The 27,403-nt window shown below is 48.0% G+C and overlaps 1 protein-coding gene across 1 annotated transcript; it reads left to right on the top strand.

The window, feature by feature from the left end:
- The first annotated feature begins 16,209 nt into the window (after positions 1 to 16,209).
- LOC143956736 (olfactory receptor 52K1-like) lies at positions 16,210 to 25,921 on the top strand. The gene is made up of 2 exons (XM_077466925.1): positions 16,210 to 16,374; positions 24,808 to 25,921. Exon 2 carries the CDS (start codon positions 24,841 to 24,843, stop codon positions 25,780 to 25,782), a length of 942 nt encoding a protein of 313 aa, XP_077323051.1. The 5' UTR covers positions 16,210 to 16,374; positions 24,808 to 24,840; the 3' UTR covers positions 25,783 to 25,921.
- Positions 25,922 to 27,403: the final 1,482 nt, after the last annotated feature.

Genomic DNA, 27,403 nt, shown 5'->3' with positions numbered 1-27,403 from the left:
ATGTGCCCCATGTCCCCTGATGTGCCCCATATACCTTGATGTGCTGGGCTCTGTACCCTGATATGCTGTGTCCTGTACCCCGATGCGCTGTACCCTGATGTGCTGAGTCCTTATGTGCCATGTCCTGTACCTTGATGTGCCATGTGCCCTGTCCTTATATCCCCTGTCCTGATATCCCCTGTCCTGATGTGCCATGCCCTGTACCCTGATGTGGCCTGTTGTGCTGTACCCTGATGTGCTGTGCTCTGATGTGCCCTGTGCCCTGATGTGCTGGGCTCTGTACCCTGATGTGGCCTGGTGTGCTAGGCTCTGTACCCTGATGTGGCCTGGTGTGCTAGGCTCTGTACCCTGATGTGGCCTGGTGTGCTAGGCTCTGTACCCTGATGTGGCCTGGTGTGCTAGGCTCTGTACCCTGATGTGCTGGGCTCTGTACCCTGATGTGGCCTGGTGTGCTAGGCTCTGTACCCTGATGTGCTGGGCTCTGTACCCTGATGTGGCCTGGTGTGCTAGGCTCTGTACCCTGATGTGCTATACCCTGATGTGCTGTGCCCTGTACCCTGATGTGCTGTGCCCTGTACCCTCATGTGCTGTGCCCTGATGTGCTGGACTCTATACCCTGATGTGCTGTGCCCTGATGTGCTGAGCTCTGTACCCTGATGTGGCCTGGTGTGCTAGGCTCTGTACCCTGATGTGCTGGGCTCTGTACCCTGATGTGGCCTGGTGTGCTAGGCTCTGTACCCTGATGTGCTGGGCTCTGTACCCTGATGTGGCCTGGTGTGCTAGGCTCTGTACCCTGATGTGCTATACCCTGATGTGCTGTGCCCTGTACCCTGATGTGCTGTGCCCTGTACCCTCATGTGCTGTGCCCTGATGTGCTGGACTCTATACCCTGATGTGCTGTGCCCTGATGTGCTGAGCTCTGTACCCTGATGTGGCCTGGTGTGCTAGGCTCTGTACCCTGATGTGCTGGGCTCTGTACCCTGATGTGGCCTGGTGTGCTAGGCTCTGTACCCTGATGTGCTGGGCTCTGTACCCTGATGTGGCCTGGTGTGCTAGGCTCTGTACCCTGATGTGCTATACCCTGATGTGCTGTGCCCTGTACCCTGATGTGCTGTGCCCTGTACCCTCATGTGCTGTGCCCTGATGTGCTGGACTCTATACCCTGATGTGCTGTGCCCTGATGTGCTGGGCTCTGTACCCTGATGTGGCCTGGTGTGCTAGGCTCTGTACCCTGATGGGCTATACCCTGATGTGCTGTGCCCTGTACCCTGATGTGCTGTGCCCTGTACCCTCATGTGCTGTGCCCTGATGTGCTGGACTCTATACCCTGATGTGCTGTGCCCTGGTGTGCTGAGCTCTGTACCCTGATGTGCCCTGGGCCGGTCTGGATAAAGTCCAGGGCCACATTTTTGTCCCAGTCCAGCCCTGGCACCAAGTGACCCCGAGATACTGTACATGGCCCTAAATTCGGGTCGCAAAATATTTTTTCGAATCCGGTTGAAATATTTTCGAATTTGGTTGAAATATTTTCGAATGCGACCGATTTTTCGAATTCGGTAGAAAACGAAACAAAATCCGAAAACTAATTTAACGAATATAACTAAACCAAATGAATTAATTAACGAATTAAAACTAAACAAATCAAAACAATTTTTTTCCTTTTGCACATGTCTATTTATTATTATACCGTGTGTGGTGGGATTTTCTTTTCCATAATGACTTGGTCTCTTCCTTGCAGACACTTATGAGTTCTCACATCTCCTGATGAAGGGAGCGCTGACTTGCAAAACGCATGGAGATAATTGAGAGAACTGTGAAAGAACTTGTTATCAGCCAATTGTGATATGACCAATCTATGGAACGGTTAATATGTACATGTATGTCTATCTGTGAACTGTTTTTTTTACTTCAATGTAAACTTTTAGAATGTTTTCTTAATAAAAATGTGAAGTTTTTACACTCACAACGTCCCTTTGGGCAATTCGCTTGTTTTTGTTTTGAAGTGTCAAAGTTATAGTAGATGGAAAGTCAACACATCACCGATGGTCCAAATAATACCTCTAATGCCCCGTACACGCGGTCGGAATTTCCGCCAAAAAATGTTCGATGGGAGCCTTTTGTCGGAAATTCCGACCGCGTGTAGTGCTCCATCGGACGGTTTCCATCGGAAATTTCCGTTGCACAAAATTTGAGGTCTGGTTCTCAAATTTTCCCGACAACTAAATCCGTTTTGCGCAAATTCCGATCGTGTGTACGCAATTCCGACGCACAAAGTGCCACGCATTGCTCAGAAATCAAGCAGAAGAGCCGCACTGGCTATTTAACTTCATTTTTCTCGTCGTACGGGTTGTACGTCACCGCGTTCTTGACGTTTGGAATTTCCGACCAACTTTGTGTGACCGCGTGTATGCAAGACAAGATTGAGACGACATCCGTCGGAAGAAAGACATGGGATTTTGTTGTTGGAATGTCCGATCGCGTGTACGGGGCATTAGAGTGCTTTATTACTCTATTATGTTTTTCTATTAAAAATGTCTTATTTTTTTTGTTGGTGCAAGTTTTATTTGAGGTCATGTGACCACTAACCCTTGGCATCAGGGGTGTTGCTAGGTCTAGAAAAGATCTGGGGCTAGAGCCCATAGCAGTGAAGTAAAGAGAGTCATACGCTATTATATATAGTATTTCACAAAAGTGAGTACACCCCTCAGTCACATTTTACATAGTAAGGTTGAATAAAGACACCAGACCATCTAGTTCAACCTGAGTGCGTGTGCATGTCTACAATTGTCCCTATCCCTGTACATTGTGTCTCAAGGTACCCATATAGTGCTGCCAATTTACACAGTGCTCCAAACATACATCACACACTCACATTGGTCCCTACCCTCAAGCAGCCCACAATCCAAGGTCCCCAACTCACATTCATATACTAGGGCCAATATTTGACTATATGCATACTGACAAAATGGATACTAATCATAAAATGGAGTCACATTGGCTCTCGGGAATGTACATATTCCTTCAGAACTGGCTTCCATTTACAGATCTTTCGCTTACATGGGCTACCCAAGGTGATTGTCTCGGACAGGGGTAGTCAGTTCGTGTCTCGGTTCTGGTGAGCCTTTTGTGCACAGTTGTGAATTCAGCTTGATTTTTCCTCTGCGTATCACCCGCAGTCTAATGGGGCCACAGAACGAGCCAATCAGTCCTTGGAGCAATTCCTACATTGCTATATTTCTGACCATCATAACAACTGGTCAGACCTCTTACCATGGGCAGAGTTTGCTCACAATAGTGCCTTGAATTCTGCTTCCCAGTTGTCCCAGTTTATGGTGAATAATGGTTTCCAACCTTCCATGTTGCCTGACTCGTTTATTCCACAGAGTATTCCTGCATTAGAGGAGCATCTCTGTGGTCTTCGTTCCACTTGGGCACAAGTCTAGGAGGCTTTGCAACATGCACCTTCCTACCAGGTTGGGGACAGGGACTGGCTGTCATCTCGCAACCTCCTACTTCGTGTTCCCTCTCTGAAGTTCGCACGTCGGTTAATTGGGCCTTTCCATATTCTTTGTGGATTAACCCAGTGGCTTACGCATTAGCCCTTCCTTCTAATATGCATATTTCTAATGTACCGTATTTATCGGCGTATAACACGCACTTTTTCCCCCTTAAAGTCAGGGGAAAATCACGGATGCGTGTTATACGCCGATACTCCGCGATGTCCGCACGATTTTTTGGGCTCTGGGCAGCTTTCAGCCGCCCAGACTCCTTCTCGTTGCTTTCGGACACCTCGGCCCTTCTCGGCAGCTTTCGGCCACTCTTGGACCTTCTCGCCAGCTTTCGGCCTGCTCTCGGACCTTCTCGCAGGCTTTCGGCCGCTCTCGGACCTTCTCGGCGGCTTTCGCCCACTCTCGGACCTTCTTGCCGGCTTTTGGCCGCTCTCGGACCTTCTCGCAGACTTTCGGCCGCTCTCGGACCTTCTCGGCGGCTTTCGGCCACTCTCGGACCTTCTCGGCGGCTTTCGGCCACCTCGGCCCTTCTCGGCGGCTTTCGGCCGCCTCGGCCCTTCTCGGGCGGCTTTTGGACGCTCTCGGACCTTCCGAGAGCGGCCGAAAGCCACTGAGAAGGGCCGAGGTGGCCTGAAAGCCGACGAGAAGGTCCGAGAGCGGCCGAAAGCCGATGAGAACTTCCGGGCGCCGCCGAGATACACAGGACATCTCGGCGGCGCCATTTAAAAAAAAAAAATAAGCGAACAATGCACTAAGGCTGCAATGACAAGGCTGCAATGAGGACAGGATGCATGACGAGGCTGCAATGAGGACAGGCTGCATGACAAGGCTGCAATGAGGACAGGCTGCAATGAGGACAGGCTGCATGACAAGGCTGTAATACGGACAGGCTGCATGACAAGGCTGCAATGAGGACAGGCTGCATGACAAGGCTGCAATGAGAACAGGCTGCATGACAAGGCTGCAATGAGGACAGGCTGCATGACAAGGCTGCAATGAGGACAGGCTGCATGACAAGGCTGCAATGAGGACAGGCTGCATGACAAGGCTGTAATGAGGACAGGCTGCATGACAAGGCTGCAATGAGGACAGGCTGCATGACAAGGCTGTAATGAGGACAGGCTGCAATCACAAGGCTGCAATGAGGACAGGCTGCAATGACAAGGCTGCAATGAGGACAGGCTGCATGACAAGGCTGCAATGAGGACAGGCTGCATGACAAGGCTGCAATGAGGACAGGCTGCATGACAAGGCTGTAATGAGGACAGGCTGCATGACAAGGCTGCAATGAGGACAGGCTGCATGACAAGGCTGTAATGAGGACAGGCTGCAATCACAAGGCTGCAATGAGGACAGGCTGCAATGACAAGGCTGCAATGAGGACAGGCTGCATGACAAGGCTGTAATGAGGACAGGCTGCATGACAAGGCTGCAAATGACGCTGTCTAGGCTTCAGATGGACACTGATAAGGCTGCATTGATGGGCATTTAAATGTAAGTTTTTTTTTTTTCCTTAAATTTCCCTCCTAAAAGTTTTTTCCACAAAATTCCCTCCTAAACTTGGGGTGCGTGTTATACACCGATAAATACGGTATTTCATATCTCCTTATTAAAACCTTTGGTCTGCAACCGTTTTACCACCTCGGTGCCACGTCATCAAGCTGTACAGGTTGGGAACCATGAGGAGTATGAAGTACAGTCCATTATTAACCCATAGGTTCCGTGGGAGCATACAGTACCTGTGCATTGGAAAGGGTACGGTCCGGAGGAACGCTCTTGGGTCTCATCCTCGGACATACATGCATCTGTCCTCCTCCGTGATTTCCATAGATGTTCCCTCAAGCCTGTTGGTCCTCCAAGGGGGAGGGGTAATTGAGGAGGGGGTACTGTCAGGGCTGGGCTCAGCCTTTCCTTCTCTGAGCTGGCAGCTCAGCTGTCGGCTTATTGCCAGCTCCCATATCTCTCCACAGTTACTCAGATGTTGAGGATATCTTGCTTGTCAGTCCTGCCTACTTAAGCCGTCCAGCCCCGAGGATTTCTGCCTTCGCCTTGGTCAACATCACAGAGACTATCTCCTGCACTCCTGCTTGCTGTTTTACTACGCTCAACTCCGGCTACCTGATGTTTGGCTTTTCTGACTATCTGTTCTGGTTCCTAAAATCTGGCTGTGTTTTGACTACAAAGTTCATTCTGCACTCCTGTGACCTGTCATAAAGCTATACCCAACTTTCATCCATGGTCACATAATATGTTTAAAAATGTTCTCCACATCTTTGTAGTACAGGTTCAACATGCTTTGTTAACATTCCACATCGTTGCTGTTTTTGCAATCACGGCGCGGTGTTCAACTTTGTCCGGCATGACGCCTGCTCCATTTCTCTTGGCTCTAACTATAATTCACCATGATCTACAAAAAAGCAAAAATTGGCAGGCATATTACTAGGACATCCACTTTGAAACCTACAAAATTTCAGAAGCACATCTAGATCATGGTGAGAATAAGAACTTATATTTACAAAGTACCTGGATCCTTCCTAAAATTTCAGGATGCGATCATCAACGGCCCTTTTGTATGAAGAAGGTGATGTGGCCCAAACCTCAAGTCCAGGTGCAGTTAGCCATCTGCATGACAGGCATTTTATAGATGTCCTTGATCTACCCCAGCACTCAAGGGTCTTCAAAGATGTTAGTTAGTCAGGAAAATGAGAGAGACCCTAAAAATCAAAGAATGGAAAGGTTAAAAGTTGTTGCAAAAAAAGTAAAAAAAAGAGCAAAAAAAAAATAAAAAAGATTGTTGTTTTAATGAGTTGATGTTATTTTGTCACTGTGTGTTATTGTTAACCATTGTTGTTTGCTTTGCAGGAACTGATCTGCTCTGCAGCACTGATCTGTGCATTCTGACAGCAGCGCTCAGCTCTCAGACTACATACGTCAGTGGCTACAGCTCTGCAGGGGGAGATGTTTCCATCTACAGTTAAAAAAAGGCCTGGCATTAGGAATGTGGGGTGGTTAGAGGGCAGTGGCACCTATGCTTGGCATATATATATTTTTTCACTTTTTTTCTGGCAGAGATTTCTTCATCCACACCGATCAAATAGGCTGAATGAAAAAAGAACATGACATGTATGCCTACATTAAAAGAGTGGGTGCATTCTGACAGCAGCGCTCAGCTCTCAGACTACATATGTCAGTGGCTACAGCTCTGCAGGGGGAGATGTCTCCATATACAGTTAAAAACAGGCCTGGCATTAGGAATGTGGGTTGGTTAGAGGGCAGTAACACCTATGCTTGGCATATTATTTTTTTTTTCACTTTTTTTCTGGCAGAGATTTCTTAATCCACACTGATCAAATAGGCCGAATGAAAAAAGAACATGACATGTATGCCTACATTAAAAGAGTGGGTGCATTCTGACAGCAGCGCTCAGCTCTCAGACTACATACGTCAGTGGCTACAGCTCTGCAGGGGGAGATGTCTCCATCTACAGTTAAAAACAGGCCTGGCATTAGGAATGTGGGGTGGTTAGAGGGCAGTGGCACCTATGCTTGGCATATTATTTTTTTTTTCACTTTTTTTCTGGCAGAGATTTCTGCATCCACACCGATCTAATAGGCTGAATGAAAAAAAGAACATGACATGTATGCCTACATTAAAAGAGTGGGTGCATTCTGACAGCAGCGCTCAGCTCTCAGACTACATATGTCAGTGGCTACAGCTCTGCAGCGCTGATCTGTGCATTCTGACAGCAGCGCTCAGCTCTCAGACTACAGACGTCAGTGGCTACAGCTCTGCAGGGGGAGATGTCTCAATCTACAGTTAAAAACAGGCCTGGCATTAGGAATGTGGGGTGGTTAGGAGGCAGTAACATCTATGCTTGGCATATATTTTTTTTTCACTTTTTTTCTGGCAGAGATTTCTGCATCCACACCGATCAAATAGGCCGAATGAAAAAAGAACATGACATGTATGCCTACATTAAAAGAGTGGGTGCATTCTGACAGCAGCGCTCAGCTCTCAGACTACATACGTCAGTGGCTACAGCTCTGCAGGGGGAGATGTCTCCATATACAGTTAAAAACAGGCCTGGCATTAGGAATGTGTGGTGGTTAGAGGGCAGTAACATCTATGCTTGGCATATATTTTTTTTTTCACTTTTTTTCTGGCAGAGATTTCTTCATCCACACCGATCAAATAGGCTGAATGAAAAAAAGAACATGGCATGTATGCCTACATTAAAAGAGTGGGTGGATGTGTGGCAGAAAGCTGGATGCACTCCCGAGCTGGATGCACTACACGGCTGCCATTTTGATATCCAGCGTTTTGGTGATTTATCTCAGACCTTCGGTAAGTATGAGGTCTCTGTTTCAGACCTCTCTTGCCAATTATTCCGCCTGCCCCCACTTATCAACAACATACATTTATTGATCTTATTATTTACATTGCAGATACAACATTCATACATCCGCCCCTGAAGAAGCGAGCAGGTTCTCGCGAAATGCATAGGGCTTTATTGATGCTTGTTTTATGCCAGCATATGCTGGGTATTATTGATGTCTGCATTATGTTTACATACTTCCTTGTCCACATGTATGTACATTTTTATTGTGTATGTGTATTTACTGACCCAGCAACTTTTACGTTTTATTGTTGCTCATGGATGTACAATATTTGTAATAAATCTTTGTATATTTACTTTCATCTGTGTTGTGTACATTGGTTTTTATGCCGGGTAACTCACAATCATTGTTGTTGCCGCTCTGTTACATAACATTTTGAAACAAATAAATAGATTTTGTCTCAGTGTTTGCTGTGGACATTGGCTAAACCTCTCTCACCTCATTTAAAGTCCCAGGGCTATTTTTCTTGTTTTTTATGCATTATTAGGGATGGGGATGTCAGAGGGGGTCACACCGGACCTTAATCTCCCTTCTTTGATGTGTGGCAGAAACGCCTAATGCTGGCCCTACATGGAATGTTTTTAGAGGCCCCAATATGCGAGGACAGTATAAAACACCCCCACCCCAACTGTCCCCCCTTTTGGAAAGTAGACACCCCCTAGGTATTTGCTTAGAGACATGATGTTTTTTTAAAAAAAATCTTATTTTTTTGCCACAAGTTTTTGGAAAATGAAAAAAAGTTATTATTTTTTATTTTTTACGCAAAGTTGTCACTTTCTTACACACATCATGGGTATACATGGAATTACACCCAAAAAAAGCATTGTGCTGTTTCTCCCACATATGGGGAGACTTTTTGGGAGCCGAGTCACATACAAGGGCCCAAAATCGAATGACCACCTTCGGGACTTCAAAGGGTGTTATTTGCTCATTTCACTTCCTGACTACCTATCACAGATTTCAAAGGCCCTGAAATGCCAGGATAGCACAAAATATCCCCCCCAGAAGACCCCCTTTTTTTGAAAGTAGACATGCCAAAGTATTTGCTAAGAGGCACGGGGAGGATTTTTCAGATCTTAATTGTTGCCACAAGTTTTTGGAATATTAAGAAATAAACTGAAAATGTATTGTTTATGTTCTTTTCTTATTTTTTTCAAAACCTTGTGACAAAAAATGAAATCTGAAAAATACTCACAATGCCTTTTATCGAATACTGTGGGGTGTTTACTTTCCAAAAAGGGGTCATTTGGGCGGATTGTTTGTACTATCCTGGCATTTTAGGGTCTCTGAAACGGTGATAGGTAGTCACGAAGCCTGATGGTTTATTATATTTTGAGCCCCCGTATGTGGCTAGGCTCCTAAACAGTCACGCATGTAGCGCCCTGGGCAGGGGTGTAACTATAGGGGGTGCAGCAGTTGGAACCGCAACTGGGCCCTGTGATGCAGGGGGCCCATGCAGCCCCCTCTACATATGGTAGGCAGCTAGGGGTACCAGTGCACCATGCACACGGGTGGCTGGAGGTGGAGGGTGACTAGCAGAGCTCCATGCTCGAGTATCGCACTGGCTGATCATTAATTGTGCATTCCCCGCATGACCTGTGTCCTCGGCCAGCTCCTCAGAGTACCCCTCTCCTGCTCCATGCATTGCCGCTCAGTCCGATGTTTGTTCTCCCCAGCCAGAGTCCCGCCCCCCCTGAGTCTGGCCCACACTGCACTGCATACTTCTCCTGGGTAAACAAATTTAAGCACACAGATACAGTGCAGCCCTATGAGAGCCCCCCGGAGGACACTGCAGGCTTGTCTGCCAGCCCTCCTCCTCCCCCGCCATACACAGATGATGAAAGGTCTTTCTGGGAGATATGCTGATCGCCCGTCCAGCACACTGGATGGAGCCCAGGCCAACATGGATGAGTGCGCGGCCTACAGCTTGGTCATAGTGAGTGAGAGGACCCCATCCCCCACACACCATTACATACCCCCTCCATCTCCCCCTGGGGACAGGGACTCCTTCTCACGTGGGGTCAGGGACCCCCACCTCCCCTGGGGACAGGGACCCCTTCTCACCTGGGGGCAGTAACTTCATCTGCCCTGGAGAAAGGGACCTCATCTCTTCTGGGGACGGGGACCCCATCCTGCCTACGGACAGTCCTCCAATGGAGGCTCCTAAAAATTAAAAAAAACTAATAAAAAAAAAAACTACTGATACCAGGGGTGGAACTACAGGGCTCACAAAGGTCATACCTGTGACCACGCCCTGGAGTCCTGCCGCCGGATTCGGAGGGAAGGGCCCTGGCTGGGGTTCAGGGGGGCCCTTCATGGTTTCTTGCATCGGGGCCCTGAAGGGTCTAGTTACTCCACTGGCCCTGGGGTTTAGTCAGGGAGCTCCTCAGAAAATTCCTTGTCAGGAGTAGCTACTGTAAATAATTGTTAGAGATCCATTGATTTCTCCCTAAGTTTGGCCTTGTTGTACTTTTCTCTTCTGCCACTAGGTGGCCAGGCGCTTGGTGTCATTAGATGTGAGAAGGACATTTCAAGGTCAGGTTACGGAGTATATGGAATATCTCAGCCAATGGGCAGGGGTTTTCTTTGATCCCTTGGCCCAGCTGGGAGAGCCTATATATTCAGGTGGAGTCAGGTAATCTATGTTTTGTGCCACCTTTACTGCCATCTGCGAGGATGTGTGTCATCTGCCCCCCGGGCTGCTAGGCTGGAGATTGGGCCTATCCTAGGGGTATCTGGCTGCCAGGCTGTGTCAGGGCCCATCCAGAAGCAAGAGGGCAGCGCAGGGTTGGGAATGTGGTTGGCAATCCAACCAAAAGTGAAGGTTCTTCCGCCCAGAGAACCTATCGGGGTCAGAGGTAGAAGGGAAGCTGCCGCCACTAAGGGACCAACCCCCTTTACCATGGACCACAGTGAGTAGCTGAAGCAAGTACCGTAGCAACATTCTCATGGAACGGGTACGGTGGAGAATCTGGAAACATCAGGCGGTGATCAAGTCAGGGACCCAACCAGCGGAGGTGACGCTTGCAGAGCAGCCTTGTGTATCAAGTCAGGGACTGAGCCGGTCAGCGGGGGTGAAGCTTGAAAGGTATCTGGCGTGCCAAGGCTAGGGACCCAGCAGGGAAGCGTGGGTGATGCTTGAGGGAGATACCAATGCATAAGCCTTGAGGCGCTCACAGGATTCAGAGTCAGTGAATCAGAGGCTCTAGTGAGTGACCAGGAGCACAAGGGGCTGCAGAGCTGCAAGTGGACATTGTAGTGAAGCAGAACTTTGCGTTAGGAACTGTTGCTATAGGAGACAGCAAACCTTGACGTGCAGAAGTTGCACCTTGCTGGGGCATTTCCCTGTATGGCTGTCTTCCTATTGAAGGAGTGTGCCTATTGAAATTGCAACCACTTGAGGGTGTTCTGGCCCTAACCCTCTTTCCCTTGCAAAATATAAAAAGGACTGTTAAAAGAAATAAAAACCTCTTTTGTATCCAAGAAGTGTCTGGCGCCCAATGACTTTCACCATCTTTGCACCCACTGTGTCTCACAACCCACCACATATTGAAGGATGTCAGCGGTCTGTGGCCTCGAAGGTTCTCATTAGTCTGGAATAGGTTAGAGATTCGGCTACACACACATGTGAAATCCTCAGATTCTGGAAAAGTAGCAAAATGTGTTTTTGGGGTGTAATTCCTTGTATACCCCGACATGTGTGAGAAATATCTCATTAAAGTAACAACTTTGTGTAAAAAAATAAAAATAAATAAAGAATAAATGTTTTTCTAATTTTCCAAACAAAAAAACAATCTTCCATGGACTCACCAAGCCTCTCAGCAAATACCATGAGGTGTCTACTTTCCAAAAGGGAGTCATTTGGGCAGGGGCGGACTGACAACTCATGGGGCCCCCGGGCAATAGAAGTTCATGGGGCCCCTTGGGTGCCACACTCAAGCCACACACACCTGCACAGGGAGACTTGGGGTGGAGAAAGCACACGGGGACACGGCCGGGGGAGGGGGGGAGCACACAGGGGGAAACTGGAGGGAGAATGCACACACACACACACACACGGGACACACACACACAGGAGGGAGACCATACACACACACAGGGGGACACTCACACGGGGACACACACTCACACGGGGACACACACTCACATGGGGACACACACACAGGGGGACACACACACAGGGTGACACTCACACGGGGACACACACTCACACGGGACACACACACACAGGAGGGAGACCATACACACACACAGGGGGACACTCACACGGGGACACACACTCACACGGGGACACACACTCACATGGGGACACACACACAGGGGGACACACACACACAGGGTGACACACACACAGGGGGACACTCACACAGGGGAAGACATACACACGGGGACACACACACAGAGACACACACACACACACGGGACACACACACACAGGAGGGAGACCATACACACACACAGGGGGACACTCACACGTGGACACACACTCACACGGGGACACACACTCACATGGGGACACACACACAGGGGGACACTCACACAGGGGAAGACATACACACGGGGACACACACACAGAGACACACACACACAGGGGGACACTCACACAGGGGGAGAAACACATACACAGAGGGACACACACACAGGGACACACACACAGGGGGAGACACACACACAGGGGGAGACACACATACACAGAGGGACACACACACAGGGACACACACACAGGGGGAGACACACACACAGGGGGAGAAACACATACACAGAGGGACACACACACAGGGACACACACACAGGGGGAGACACACACACACAGGGGGAGACACACACACAGGGGGAGACACACACACATGGAGACACTCACAGAGGGCGGCACTGTGGGGTGGGGGGAACCGGGGCCCCATGCATCTGTACCGCCGTTCCCCCAATCCCCATCCCCCCATCACTTATCACTTGTGGCAGGCCCAGGCTTCACTTACCGGATGCCGATAATACTTATAACAGCTCAGCTCCCAGCTAGCCCCTCCACTCTTCTGCTGTGCCTGTATCACATGCCGTGATCATGCCGATTATAATACTGCTAACGGCGCAGCTCCCCGCCGGCCCCTCCCTCCCTCCAGTCCGTCCCAGGTGCTTGTACTGTATGCATCGTGACATCGCCTGGGACGGACTGGAGGGAAGGAGGGGCCGGCGGGGAGCAGCGCGCCGTTAACAGTATTATAATCGACATGATCACGGCATGTAATACAGGCACAGCCGCTTCAAGTGGTCGAGACCGGGCCCCTAATGGCCTCGGGCGGCGCCCGAATGACCGACTGGTCAGTCCGCCCCTGCATTTGGGAGGTGACTGAAGTGTCCTTGCATTTTCTAGGGCCTCCAGAACTGAGATAGGCAGTCAGGAAGTGAAATAGGAAAATTAGGCCCCTTTGAAAACCTGAAGGTGCTCATTGGTTTTGGGCCCCGTACATGGCTAGGCTCCCAAAAAGTCTGAATGCAGAGCGAGTGAGATCCGAGAGAAGAGCAAAGGATCTTGGTACATGTAGTCCGAAGAGCCAAGTTTACACTGGGGTCGGGCCATTGTTGACTGGAATTTCTAGCCTGCTGGTGAGAGAGAGAGAGCAGAATGCTGGGAGAGGTTATATATAGTCTGGGCTGGGGAGGAGTCGCTCTCTTGTGACCACGGCCTTCAGCTTGGAGCAGGAAGCCAGACGTTACGGAGGGTCGCGAGGAGCACCACGGCCTTCGGCGGATGTGTGAGCGGATCCCCTTTTGCCAGCTTCCTGTCGGCTGATTGAGGGTTGGGTGTCACCCTCATCGTCCTCTGCACAGATTCTACTGAATCCCAGCGTCGCAAGTTGTGCGGTCCGGCACCCTTCCCCCGGGGTGACAGATTCTACAGGGGCCTGTATCGGGACTTCCTATTCCTTTCAACCTGATATTGTCAAGATTGGTGAGCGGGCAAAAGCCCAACCCTCTATACACCCTCAAGAGACAGAAATTTATCAAAATGAGAGTGGCCGAAAGATTAGCACCAAAATCCCTAAAGTGACAAAACAATACAAAGATGGGACTTTAGGAGTGCCAAAACCCCCTCTCGGAATGAATATCACTACATATATAAAGGTAAAAAAGTTTGTATTAGAAATATATTAAAAAAGACATACTGGGGGGGTGCCCCTTATAAAACATGAATTTCTTCCCACACATATTGTTAAAACCAAGAGAACACTCCTGAAGGCAGAGTTCTTTTTCTACATGTATATCATGCATGCAAATAATCATAGCATAAATCTCAAATATAGTTCATATTATATACAACATGTATCAGAGCAGAAAAGAACAGCTCACATCAACGTGTTTCACCTATATCGGCTTCTTCAGGGGTTCAGGGGATACATGGCTGGAACAGCTGGAAAAACACTAATACACATACAGTACATAATATACAATCCATAAGTAATAAGCAGAAAAAGGACAGCTCACATCAACGTGTTTCGCCTATATCGGCTTCTTCAGGGGTTTAGGGGATACATGGCTGGAACAGCTGGAAAAAAACTAATACACATACATAATATACAGTCCATAAGTAATAAACAGAAAAGGACAGCTCACATCAACGTGTTTCGCCTATATCGGCTTCTTCAGGGGTTCAGGGGATACATGGCTGGAACAGCTGGAAAAAACACTAATACACATACATAATATACAGTCCATAAGTAATAAACAATTGCGTCTATATCTATTTCCACTATTTTCATTAATCAACCGCTGACTTACAATTGGTGTGAAGACAGAAAACTCAAGGGAGATGCATTATGTATGTGTTATAATTTGTTTTGTGTTTTTGCTACTTTACATTGTAGCAATGTGTCATTTCTTCAGTGTTGTCACATGAAAAGACAGAGCAATTTTTTTTTACAAAAATGTGAGGGGTGTACTCACTTTTGTGACATACTGTATTTGTAATAAAAATCTTTTTTACCTTTATATATATATATATATATATATATATATATATATATATATATATATATATATGTAGTGATATTAATTCTGAGAGGAGGTTTTTGGCACTTCTAAAGTCTCATCTTTGTATTGTTTTTCCACCCTCAAGAGATACTGCATGCAGACACCTTTGTTCCTCTACTTGGCAATAAAGTTTAAACAAGGAGAGACACAGCCCCTCCCAGATCAGTGTAAAGAGCCAATAAAAATGTCTCTTTACCACGTGACGTGGCCGCCGGTCCAAACACAGCCGGTCACATGCACTGTCCTCGTGCACGCAGCTCGTGCACACCCCCCAGGGGCGTGCAGAGTGGCGATCAGGGATGAGGAGTGTCACTCTGACACAGCCCCTCCCTGATCGGGGTAAAGAGCCAATGAAACACAGCAAACACGTGGAAGAAGGTGATCTGGTCAGAGGAGATCAACATTCAACTTTATGGCCTAAAAGCAAAACGCTATGTGTGGGGGAAACTAACACTGCCCATCCCCCGAACACACCATCCCCACCGTGAGACATGGTGGTGGCAGCATCATGTGGTGGGGATGGTTTTCTTCAGCAGGGACAGGGAAGCTGGTCAGAGTTGATGGGAAGATGGATGGAGACAAATACAGGACAATCTTAGAAGAAAACCTGTTAGAGTCGGCAGAAGACTAGAGACCGGGGCGGAGGTTCCCCTTCCAGCAGGACAACGACCCGAAACATCCAGCCAGAGCTACAATGGAATGGTTTACATCAAAGCATATTCATGTGTTAGAATGGCCCAGTCACAGTCCAGACCTAAATCCCATTGAGAATCTGTGGCCAGACTTGAAAATTGCTGATCACAGACGCTCTCCATCCAATCTGACAGAGCTTGAGATATTCTACAAAGAAGAAGAATGGGCAGAAATGTCCTCTCTAGATGAGCAAAGCTGGTAGAGACACCCCCAAAAAGACTTGTAGAGAAAGGGGGTTCTACAAAGTATTGACTCCGGGGGGCGCCATACAAATGCCCCTCCCCCACACTTTTCACAGATTTATTTGTATCATTTTCCTTCCACTTCACAATTATGTGACACTTTGTGTTGGTCCATCACATAAAATCCCAATAAAAGACATTTATGGTTCTGGTTGTAACAAAATGTGGGGAATGTCAGGGGGTGTGAATACTTTTTCCAGGCACTGTCTGTGGATCCATCTAGGGAGGTGTCCAGGTGGGGTGTTGTCCTCTCGTAGGCTCAGCTCGGGGCTCCTGTGGGGTATTTCGGGGACATAAAACCTGCAGGGAGACGATTCACATTGATCTGTATTAATAAAAGCTGTCAGGAGCTGTGTGAGCTGCACACTGGTGAGGTTGCTGTGATCTGCACTCTCCATTATTGCCGTATAGTGATGATAATCTGACCTCAGCCTGTCCTCTTCCCCACAACACAGACTGCATTTTCTGATAGATACCTCTTTTACTGCAAGAACACTTTGCTGGGAGGTAATTACAGACTGTTTGGGGTAAATGCACATTGCATGGGGCAGGAATACATTACTGGAAGGTAGGTACACACTGATGAGGGTTAGAATGCATTGCCCGTGTGGGCATACCTCCCAACAGTCCCAGGCTGGGCGGAACATTCCCGCATCTGCACCCTTGTCCCGCTGTGAAGGAGGTAAGTCCCACATAATTGTTTTCAGACTGGGTTTAGCTGCAGGGATACCGGAAAATTTCCCTGCCTTGTGACCGCTTTTAACTGCGGCTGCAGCGGGGCCAATCACGGGTGCCGACAGAGAGTCCTCCTCTCTCCCAATAACACAGACTCTGATAGCTACCTGTCTTGCTGCATGGTAAGTACACATTGCTGTAGGTTAGGTACACATTTTACACTGCAAAGGATAGGAACACATTACCAGGAGATAAGTAGACATTTCAGGGGGTAGGAACACATTACCAGGAGATAAGTAGACATTTCAGGGGGTAGGTACACATTACCGGGAGATAAGTAGATATTTCATGGGGTTGGAACACATTACTGGGAGATTAGTAGATATTTCAGGGGGTTGGAACACATTACCAGGAGATAAGTAGACATTTTAGGGGGTAGGTACACATTATCGGGAGATAAGTAGACATTTTAGGGGGTAGGTACACATTACAGGGAGATAAGTAGACATTTCAGAGGGTAGGAACACATTATCGGGAGATAAGTAGACATTTTAGGGGGTAGGTACACATTACAGGGAGATAAGTAGACATTTCAGGGGGTAGGAACACATTATCGGGAGATAAGTAGACATTTCAGGGGTTAGGAACACATTACTGGGAGATAAGTAGACATTTTAGGGGGTAGGTACAGATTACTGGGAGATAAGTAGATATTTCAGGGGGTAGGAACACATTATCGGGAGATAAGTAGACATTTCAGGGGGTAGGAACACATTACCAGGAGATAAGTAGACATTTCAGGGGGTAGGAACACATTACCAGGAGATAAGTAGACATTTCAGGGGGTAGGTACACATTACCGGGAGATAAGTAGATATTTCATGGGGTTGGAACACATTACTGGGAGATTAGTAGATATTTCAGGGGGTTGGAACACATTACCAGGAGATAAGTAGACATTTTAGGGGGTAGGTACACATTATCGGGAGATAAGTAGACATTTTAGGGGGTAGGTACACATTACAGGGAGATAAGTAGACATTTCAGAGGGTAGGAACACATTATCGGGAGATAAGTAGACATTTTAGGGGGTAGGTACACATTACAGGGAGATAAGTAGACATTTCAGGGGGTAGGAACACATTATCGGGAGATAAGTAGACATTTCAGGGGTTAGGAACACATTACTGGGAGATAAGTAGACATTTTAGGGGGTAGGTACAGATTACTGGGAGATAAGTAGATATTTCAGGGGGTAGGAACACATTATCGGGAGATAAGTAGACATTTCAGGGGGTAGGAACACATTACCGGGAGATAACTAGACATTTCAGGGGGTAGGAACACATTACTGGGAGATTAGTAGACATTTCAGGGGGTAGGTACACATTACTGGGAGATAAGTAGGCATTTCAGGGGGTAGGAGCACATTACTAGGAGATAAGTAGACATTTCAGGGGGTAGGTACACATTACTGGGGATAAGTAGACATTTCAGGGGGTAGGTACACATTACTGGGAGATAAGTAGATATTTCAGGGGTAGGTGCACATTACCGGGAGATAAGTAGACATTTCAGGGGGTAGGTACACATTACCGGGAGATAAGTAGACATTTCAGGGGGTAGGTACACATTACTGGGAGATAAGCAGATATTTCAGGAGGTAGGTACACATTACTGGGAGATAAGTAGGCATTTCAGGGGATAGGTACACATTATTGGGAGATAAGTAGACATTTGAGGGGGTAGGAACACATTACTGGGGATAAGTAGACATTTCAGGGGGTAGGTACACATTACTGGGAGATAAGTAGATATTTCAGGGGTAGGTGCACATTACCGGGAGATAAGTAGACATTTCAGGGGGTAGGTACACATTACCGGGAGATAAGTAGACATTTCAGGGGGTAGGTACACATTACTGGGAGATAAGCAGATATTTCAGGAGGTAGGTACACATTACTGGGAGATAAGTAGGCATTTCAGGGGATAGGTACACATTATTGGGAGATAAGTAGACATTTGAGGGGGTAGGAACACATTACTGGGAGATAAGTAGACATTTCAGGGGGTAGGTACACATTACTGGGAGATAAGCAGATATTTCAGGAGGTAGGTACACATTACTGGGAGATAAGTAGGCATTTCAGGGGATAGGTACACATTATTGGGAGATAAGTAGACATTTGAGGGGGTAGGAACACATTACTGGGAGATAAGTAGACATTTCAGGGGGTAGGTACACATTATTGGGAGATAAGTAGACATTTGAGGGGGTAGGAACACATTACTGGGAGATAAGTAGGCATTTCAGGGGGTAGGTACACATTATTGGGAGATAAGTAGATATTTCAGGGGGTAGGTACACATTACTGGGAGATAAGTAGACATTTCAGGTGGTAGGAACACATTACTGGGAGATAAGTAGACATTTCAGGGGGTAGGTACACATTACTGGGAGATAAGTAGACATTTCATGGGGTAGGAACACATTACCGGGAGATAAGTAGACATTTCAGGGGGTAGGTACACATTATTGGGAGATAAGTAGACATTTCAGGGGGTAGGTACATATTACTGGGAGATAAGTAGACATTTGAGGGGGTAGGTACACATTATTGGGAGATAAGTAGACATTTGAGGGGGTAGGAAGACATTACTGGGAGATAAGTAGACATTTCAGGGGGTAGGTACACATTACTGGGAGATAAGTAGATATTTCAGGGGGTAGGTACACATTACCTCAGTGTATGTGCAGATTGTTGGAGGTAGGTACACACTACCTTGGGTAGATACATGGAACTCCATGGAAGGTAGACATTGTTGATGCACATTGAGATGGGGGCCTTCGATTGTAAGCTCCTCGGAGGCGGGGCTGACGTCAGTGTACAGTATATAGATGATATATAGATGAGTGGTCCTCACCCCGGGGGGGTCACACTGGTCTCTCCGGGGTCCGATTGCTGGGGGAGTTCCGGGAATCCTACTTGTGGTTGAACAGATGACATTGTTGGGTTCTTGTACGAAAAATGTTCCATGTGATCATTGATGACCAATCTGAGGACGATCGTTCTGTACAATCTTCCCTCTTATAGAATGTTGGAGGAATCGGTGACTGATGAAATGTAGGCGGTTGTGATGATAATTAGGTCTGATTATAAAGGAGAGAATTGGGGGGGGGGGGGGGGGTAGTAGAAGTGGTCCCTCATTTCTCCGAAATTGGCAAGTTCAGCCATGAAAGCCATCAGATCCAAATCTCATGTCTGTGGAGAAGGTAAAAAACCTTCAGCCTTTCCGATCACTTTAATAAAATTGAGGGGGTTTTCCTTTCCCCAAAGAAAGTTGAAGATTTCAGAGAAATGTTGAAATTTTGGTGAAATTCATTGAAGTTGAGAAGATGTTGAAAATACGATGTTTCTGGTGGCTTTCAGGGCGGAAAGGTCTTCGAATGTCTCCTGAGGATTGTGGAGTCGTCCTTCACCGATCTGGGAAATGTTCCTCCATGGAAAAAAAAAAAAAATGGCCCCTCGTTAGTCTCTTTATTATGTTTTTTTTGTCACAAATAATAAAAAGAAAATTAAAATAAATTAAAAACAAAATGTAACCACTTAAAAACCACGACTTTAATGACACTTTTTGTTGATATGTGAAAATCAGTTTTTTTTATGCTAGAAAGTTACTTACAGCACCAAATGTTTTATATATATATATATATATATATATATATATATATATATATATTTTTTTTTTTTTTTTTTTTTTTAAAGCAGAGACCCTAGAGAATAAAACGGTGGGTTTTGCCATTTTTTTAAGTCACATGGTATTTGCAGAGCATTTTTTCAAATGTAGTTTTTGGGGATAAAAAAAACATTTTTTTAAAAATCTTAATACAGCAAAATCACAACACATAACCCAATTTTATTTTATTTATTATTATTATTTTATGTATTATTTATTTATTATTATTATTTTATTTATTATTATTATTATTATTATTTTATTTATTATTATTATTTTATTTATTATTATTATTATTATTATTATTATTATTATTATTATTTTATTTATTATTATTATTTTATTTACTATTTATTTATTATTATTATTTTATTTATTATTATTATTATTATTATTATTTTATTTATTATTATTATTTTATTTATTATTATTATTATTATTATTATTATTATTATTATTATTTTATTTTTTTATTTTTTGTAAAATACAAACATAGCGCCGCCTCCTGAAGAGCACGCGCTATGTGTTTTTTATTTTTCTATTTGAACCTCATAAAACCACAGTTGGGTTTTAGGGTCAATTATATACCGAATTATGGTTTCAGTACCAGTCTAGCTGGATTGCACTGGGTTCTGCTTGGCCACAGGTGTTGCTGTCCCCGCTGGCAAGTGTGAGAATGCGGTTTAGCTGGGGGCGCCTTGAGTGCCATTCTTTCTCGGAACCAGCCCAGTGGGAGCGTCATCTTGCTGTGCATTCTGGGAGAGGGTACTTAAGGTACTGACATCTCGTGCTTCTGGGTTCCGGTTCAGAAGATCTTTCTAAAAACAAGCTCTGGACTGCCGCACTCTTCATAAGACCGCTTTCTTTTATTGGGAAATCACATCAGAGCTCAAACACAGCGAACAAGGAAAAATTGCTGACGTTTCGCACTAGCTGTAGTGCGTCAGCAATTTTTCCTTGTTCGCTGTGTTTGAGCTGTGATGTGATTTCCAAATAAAAGAAAGTGGTCTTATGAAGAGTGCGGCAGTCCAGAGCTTGTTTTTCGTCTGTTGCTAGTGGTAATAGCCAGCACCTGTGGCTTCCCATTCGAAGAGACAGTTTACAGCCTGCATGTGCACTCCTGGAGCGGTGAGATCCCTTCTCCACCAGAAGATCTTTCTGTCTGTTGGGTCCTGGTCCTCCTGACCAGCCCCCATGGTCCTCTTGGCCTGGGGTGCGGATCCATCCAATTCCGAGTCTCGGGGGCTGGCTGGCCCAAGGCAAAGTAACTGGAAGGAGGATTCGGAGGTGGTGCCATCTCATCTGTGGAGAGGCCCAGCAACTGGAGAAGCACCCAGGGAAGGACTCTTCGGGAGAAGGCCACGCATAAGGCTGGCTTCTCAGAAGGAGCCTGGAGGATCAGTTGAAAGACGGGACTCCGCGTTTTTTTTTTTTTTTTTAAAAGCCAGCAGCTACAAATACTGCAGCTGCTGACTTTTAAAATAGTGACACTTACCTGCCCAGCGCGCCCGCGATGTCGGCACCCGAAGCCGATCTCTCGATCATCTCTCGGGTGCTGCCGCCACCATCTTGGGTATGGGAATCAGGAAATGAAGCCTTTCGGCTTCATTTCCCGGTTCCCTACTGCGCATGCGCGAGTCGCGCTGCGCAATAAGAATGGACCCGCTGCCTCTGGGATCTGTGTGTTTCCCAGCAGGCAGCAGGGGACCTTCGGAAAGGGGCGTAATGTACGCCCCTTTCCGCAGAGAGCTATCCTAGAAGTGGGTGCAGATACCTGTGCTGTACAGGTACCTGCACCCCCCTCCCCCCTGAAAGGTGCCAATTGTGGCGCCGGAGGGGGGGAGGGTTCCGATGAGTGGAAGGTCCACTTTAGGGTGGACCTCCGCTTTAAGTCTGTGGCAGAGACTTTACTTTACTCAAACACTCTATCGACTGCTGGGCCTAGTGAGAGGAGGTCTATCCGGTAGCGGTGAGAGGAGGTCTATCCGGTAGCGGTGAGAGGAGGTCTATCCGGTAGCGGTGAGAGGAGGTCTATCCGGTAGCGGTGAAAGAAGGTATATCCAGTAGCGGTGAGAGGAGGTCTATCCGGTGGGGGTGAGAGGAGGTCTATCCGGTAGCGGTGAGAGGAGGTCTATCCGGTAGCGGTGAGAGGAGGTCTATCCGGTGGCGGTGAGAGGAGGTCTATCCGGTAGCGGTGAGATGAGGTCTATCCGGTAGTGGTGAGAGGAGGCCTATCCGGTAGCGGTGAGAGGAGGTCTATCCGGTAGCGATGAGAGGAGGTCTATCCGGTAGCGATGAGAGGAGGTCTATCCGGTAGCGGTGAGAGGAGATCTATCCGGTGGCGGTGAGAGGAGGTCTATCCGGTGGCGGTGAGAGGAGGTCTATCCGGTAGCGGTGAGAGGAGGTCTATCCGGTAGCGGTGAGAGGAGGTCTATCCGGTGGCGGTGAGAGGAGGTCTATCCGGTAGCGGTGAGAGGAGGTCTATCCGGTGGCGGTGAGAGGAGGTCTATCCGGTAGCGGTGAGAGGAGATCTATCCGGTGGCGGTGAGAGGAGGTCTATCCGGTGGCGGTGAGAGGAGGTCTATCCGGTAGCGGTGAGAGGAGGTCTATCCGGTGGCGGTGAGAGGAGGTCTATCCGGTAGCGGTGAGAGGAGGTCTATCCGGTAGCGGTGAGAGGAGGTCTATCCGGTAGCGGTGAAAGAAGGTATATCCAGTAGCGGTGAGAGGAGGTCTATCCGGTAGCGGTGAGAGGAGGTCTATCCGGTGGCGGTGAGAGGAGGTCTATCCGGTAGCGGTGAGATGAGGTCTATCCGGTAGTGGTGAGAGGAGGCCTATCCGGTAGCGGTGAGAGGAGGTCTATCCGGTAGCGATGAGAGGAGGTCTATCCGGTAGCGATGAGAGGAGGTCTATCCGGTAGCGGTGAGAGGAGATCTATCCGGTGGCGGTGAGAGGAGGTCTATCCGGTAGCGGTGAGAGGAGGTCTATCCGGTAGCGGTGAGAGGAGGTCTATCCGGTAGCGGTGAGAGGAGGTCTATCCGGTGGCGGTGAGAGGAGGTCTATCCGGTGGCGGTGAGAGGAGGTCTATCCGGTAGCGGTGAGAGGAGGTCTATCCGGTGGCGGTGAGAGGAGGTCTATCCGGTAGTGGTGAGAGGAGGTCTATCCGGTGGCGGTGAGAGGAGGTCTATCCGGTAGCGGTGAGAGGAGGTCTATCCGGTAGTGGTGAGAATCCAGTTGCAAGTGGCCATTCTCTGGATTTCTATGGTGAGAGACTTCTTATCTTTTGCAGTTCCAAGAGTACCTGAACTTCCTACCCAACCTTCTACCTTTCATTGAGAGACTGTTCTGTCTACTTCTTGTCAAATAAATATCCTAAAAGTGGATCCAGTGTTAGTTTCTGCAGTTCTTTGGGCCATCTACCTCGGGAAATCCCTAGACGCACACGAGGTAACGGTAAGCCCAACAAAACCAGCCGCTCCTTCGGGGGTCAGCGCTTCATTGCCCCCCCCGAGGTCGTATCCATGATATCCACGATATCCAAGGGAATCTCTAGCAACCAATCAACAAGTGGAAATCGTGTGCTGTAACCTCTAGCAACTAATCAGTGAGCCGTTAATGTGTACTGTAACCTCTAGCAACCAGTCAGTGAGCGGTAATGATACACTGTAACCTCTGGCAACCAGTCAGTGAGCGGTAATGATACACTGTAACCTCTGGCAACCAGTCAGTGAGCGGTAATGATACACTGTAACCTCTGGCAACCAATCGCAATAGCTGCCTGATCCGATTCAGTAAACTGATTTTGAGTCTAGCTTCTATTGTATGTCTCGGAGCAGGTGGAGAGTGAAACTGCATGGGGGGGGGGGGGGGGGGGGCCCAAGAAATGTTTTGCCCAGGGTCCAATCAAAATGAAAGACGGCCCTGCCCGAGCCCACCCTTTTTTGAAGCCTATTAGAGTCTCTGCCTTAAGAAAAAACACCCCCCCCCATTGCAATTCATGCATCTGGTGCCCTGAATGTAGATATGGGGGCCGGACGCATGGATGGGGGGGGGGCAACTCCCGTGCGCCTCTAATGGATGGGCAGCCACTGCAACCAATTATGCAAAAGAAGGAAAAGAACCTAGACTGAACCTAGACTGAATTAAATACACCTCAAAAAAAGGAAAAAGGTTATTTTTTTCAAATGAAAAATCTTGATTAGTTAGCTAACAGGGCAAAACAGAGCGGCTAAATTAGTCATTTCCTGGTGAATTCAACTTTGCCGAAGTCAGAACTGAGCATATAAAATTTATTTTTCTGCCTTCAAATAAAATTTTGACATTTCCAGACAAATGACAACATTTAGAAATACAATATCAATATGTTTATCCCCCCCTCCCCCTCCCCCCAGCTATTGCAAATGTCACCGCTGTCCAAGTACAGAGAACATTCTCCGATACCTTTGGATTCATCCTGCAGAGATTCCAGATAAAAATATATTATTATTGTTTGTGGATTATTATTAATGATATGTTTTTATTTTTCCATAGAGACTGGGGGAATAAAATCTCCTATCGATAGAAATGTCTGTGAACATCACAGAGTTGAGATTGGTGAGGTTCACCCTCCTCGGAGTTCCTGGACTGGAGAGGTTCTATTCCATCATTTCGGCACCGTTCTTCATCATGTTCATGTGTTCGGTGATAGGAAACACTCTTCTTTTTTCCATCATTCTATCTGATCGTGGTCTCCACACCCCCATGTACATGTTCCTGTCGTTGTTGGCCATCACAGATCTCATGTTCTCCCTGACTATAGCACCGCAGATGTTGGCCATCCTTTGGCTGGGCTCGCGGGTTGTGTATTTTAGTAGATGTGTCATCCAGATGTTCTTTGTCCATTTCCTCACCTATATGGAGACTGGAGTCCTGGTGGCGATGGCGTTTGATCGCTATGTAGCAATATGCCAACCACTGAGATACTCTGCCATTCTTACTGGCCCAATGATCACCCGGATTGGCTTAGCCCTGGCTTTACGAGGGGTGCTTATAGTCAGTCCTTGTGTCCTCCTAGTGGTCCGGTTACCCTACTGCAGACATGAAGTGATTGGCAAATCTTACTGCGATCACATGTCCATAGCGAAGGCCTCATGTGGCGACACCACCATCAACAGATACTATGGTCTCATTCAAATTATTTCGACGCTTGTGTTTGATATTTCCACTATAATGTTATCTTATATCTTTATAATCAATGCTGTGCTAAAATTGTCCTCCAAAGAGGCCCGGTCCAAGGCGTTTGGTACATGTTCTTCCCATGTGTGTGTCATGTCATTCTTCTATATCCCAGTTGGCTTCACTCTTCTGGCGTACAGGTTTTGGAAAAACATCCCACCCTCCATCCATTCCCTCCTTTCCCTCACCTATCTTTTAATGCCCCCCATGATGAACCCACTGGTGTATGGGGTGAGGACCAGCCAGATCCGTGACCGAGCCTGGAAATTGTTCCACTATTCAAAAAACTGAATTCAAGTCAACATTTAACCATAAATATTTTATGTTTAGTTTTGAATAAAGTTTAAAGGGGTTAGTGACAGTTGGTGGGAGGGGAGGAGGATGCGGGGGAGGCACCAGGCAGAGGTGACAGCTGGTGGGAGGGGTGGAGAAGGCGGGGAAGGCACCAGGCAGAGGTGACAGCTGCTGGGAGGAGAAGTGGGGAAGGGGTAGGGGAAGGTCCCCGGCAGGGGTGACAGCTGGCGGGGGGGGGGAGGAGGAGAAGGCACTAGGCAGAGATGACAACTGGTGAGAGGGGAGGAGGAGGCATGGAAGGCACCAGCCAGAAGGGACAGCTTCTGGGAGCAGAGGAGGAAGGAAGGGGTAGGGGAAGGTTCCCAGCAGAGGTGAGAGATGGCGGGGGGAGGAGGAGGCATGGAAGGCACCAGGCAGAGGTGAGAGCTGGCGGGGGGGAGGAGGAGGCATGGAAGGCACCAGGCAGAGGTGACAGTTGGTGGGAGGGGAGGAGGAGGCATGGAAGGCACCAGGCAGAGGTGACAGTTGGTGGGAGGGGAGGAGGAGGCATGGAAGGCACCAGGCAGAGATGACAGTTGGTGGGAGGGGAGGAGGAGGCATGGAAGGCACCAGGCAGAGGTGACAGTTGGTGGGAGGGGAGGAGGAGGCATGGAAGGCACCAGGCAGAGGTGACAGTTGGTGGGAGGGGAGGAGGAGGCATGGAAGGCACCAGGCAGAGGTGAGAGCTGGCGGGGGGGAGGAGGAGGCATGGAAGGCACCAGGCAGAGGTGACAGTTGGTGGGAGGGGAGGAGGAGGCATGGAAGGCACCAGGCAGAGGTGACAGCTGGTGGGGGGAGGAGGAGGCATGGAAGGCACCAGGCAGAAGGGACAGCTTCTGGGAGCAGAGGAGGAGGGAAGGGGTAGGGGAAGGTTCCCAGCAGAGGTGAGAGATGGCGGGGGGAGGAGGAGGAGGCATGGAAGGCACCAGGCAGAGGTGACAGTTGGTGGGAGGGGAGGAGGAGGCATGGAAGGCACCAGGCAGAGGTGACAGCTGGTGGGGGGAGGAGGAGGCAGGGAAGGCAAGAGGTGACAGCTGGTGGGGGGAGGAGGAGGCATGGAAGGCACCAGCAGGGCCGCTGATAGAAATCATGGGGCCCCGTACAGCCTACCTGACGGGACCCCCTTCAGCTCCACCCCTGGTCCCTCCTTCAGCACCGCCCCTGGCCCCTCCCCAGACCCCACCTTGAAACAAAGCATTGGCAGCACGGGTGGCACTGTCTGCAGTACATTAAGGCATGGGTGACACTGTCTGTAGGACATTACGGCATTGGCGGCACGGATGGTACTGTCTCTGCAGGCAGCACATGCGTTATGGGCCATAATGAATGTGCTAACAACAGACAGTGCCACCCATGCCGCCAATGCCGTAATGTGCTGCAGACAGTGCCAGCCGTGACACTTATGGCATAACACATGTGCTACTTGCTGACAGCGCCACCCATGCCGCCAATGCCATATTGTGCTGCAGATATTTCCACCCATGCCGCCAATGGCATAATGCCATTGGCAGCATTGTGGCACTGTCTCTGCAGGCAGCACATGCGTTATGACATTAGTATCATGGGTGGCACTGTCTGC

This window comes from Lithobates pipiens, unplaced genomic scaffold (genome assembly GCF_037356315.1).
Source record: "Lithobates pipiens isolate NorthernLeopardFrog02 unplaced genomic scaffold, aLitPip1_a1.2 Scaffold_41, whole genome shotgun sequence".
Taxonomy (NCBI): Eukaryota; Metazoa; Chordata; class Amphibia; order Anura; family Ranidae; genus Lithobates; species Lithobates pipiens.
This window is presented reverse-complemented; position numbering and strand designations above follow the sequence as displayed.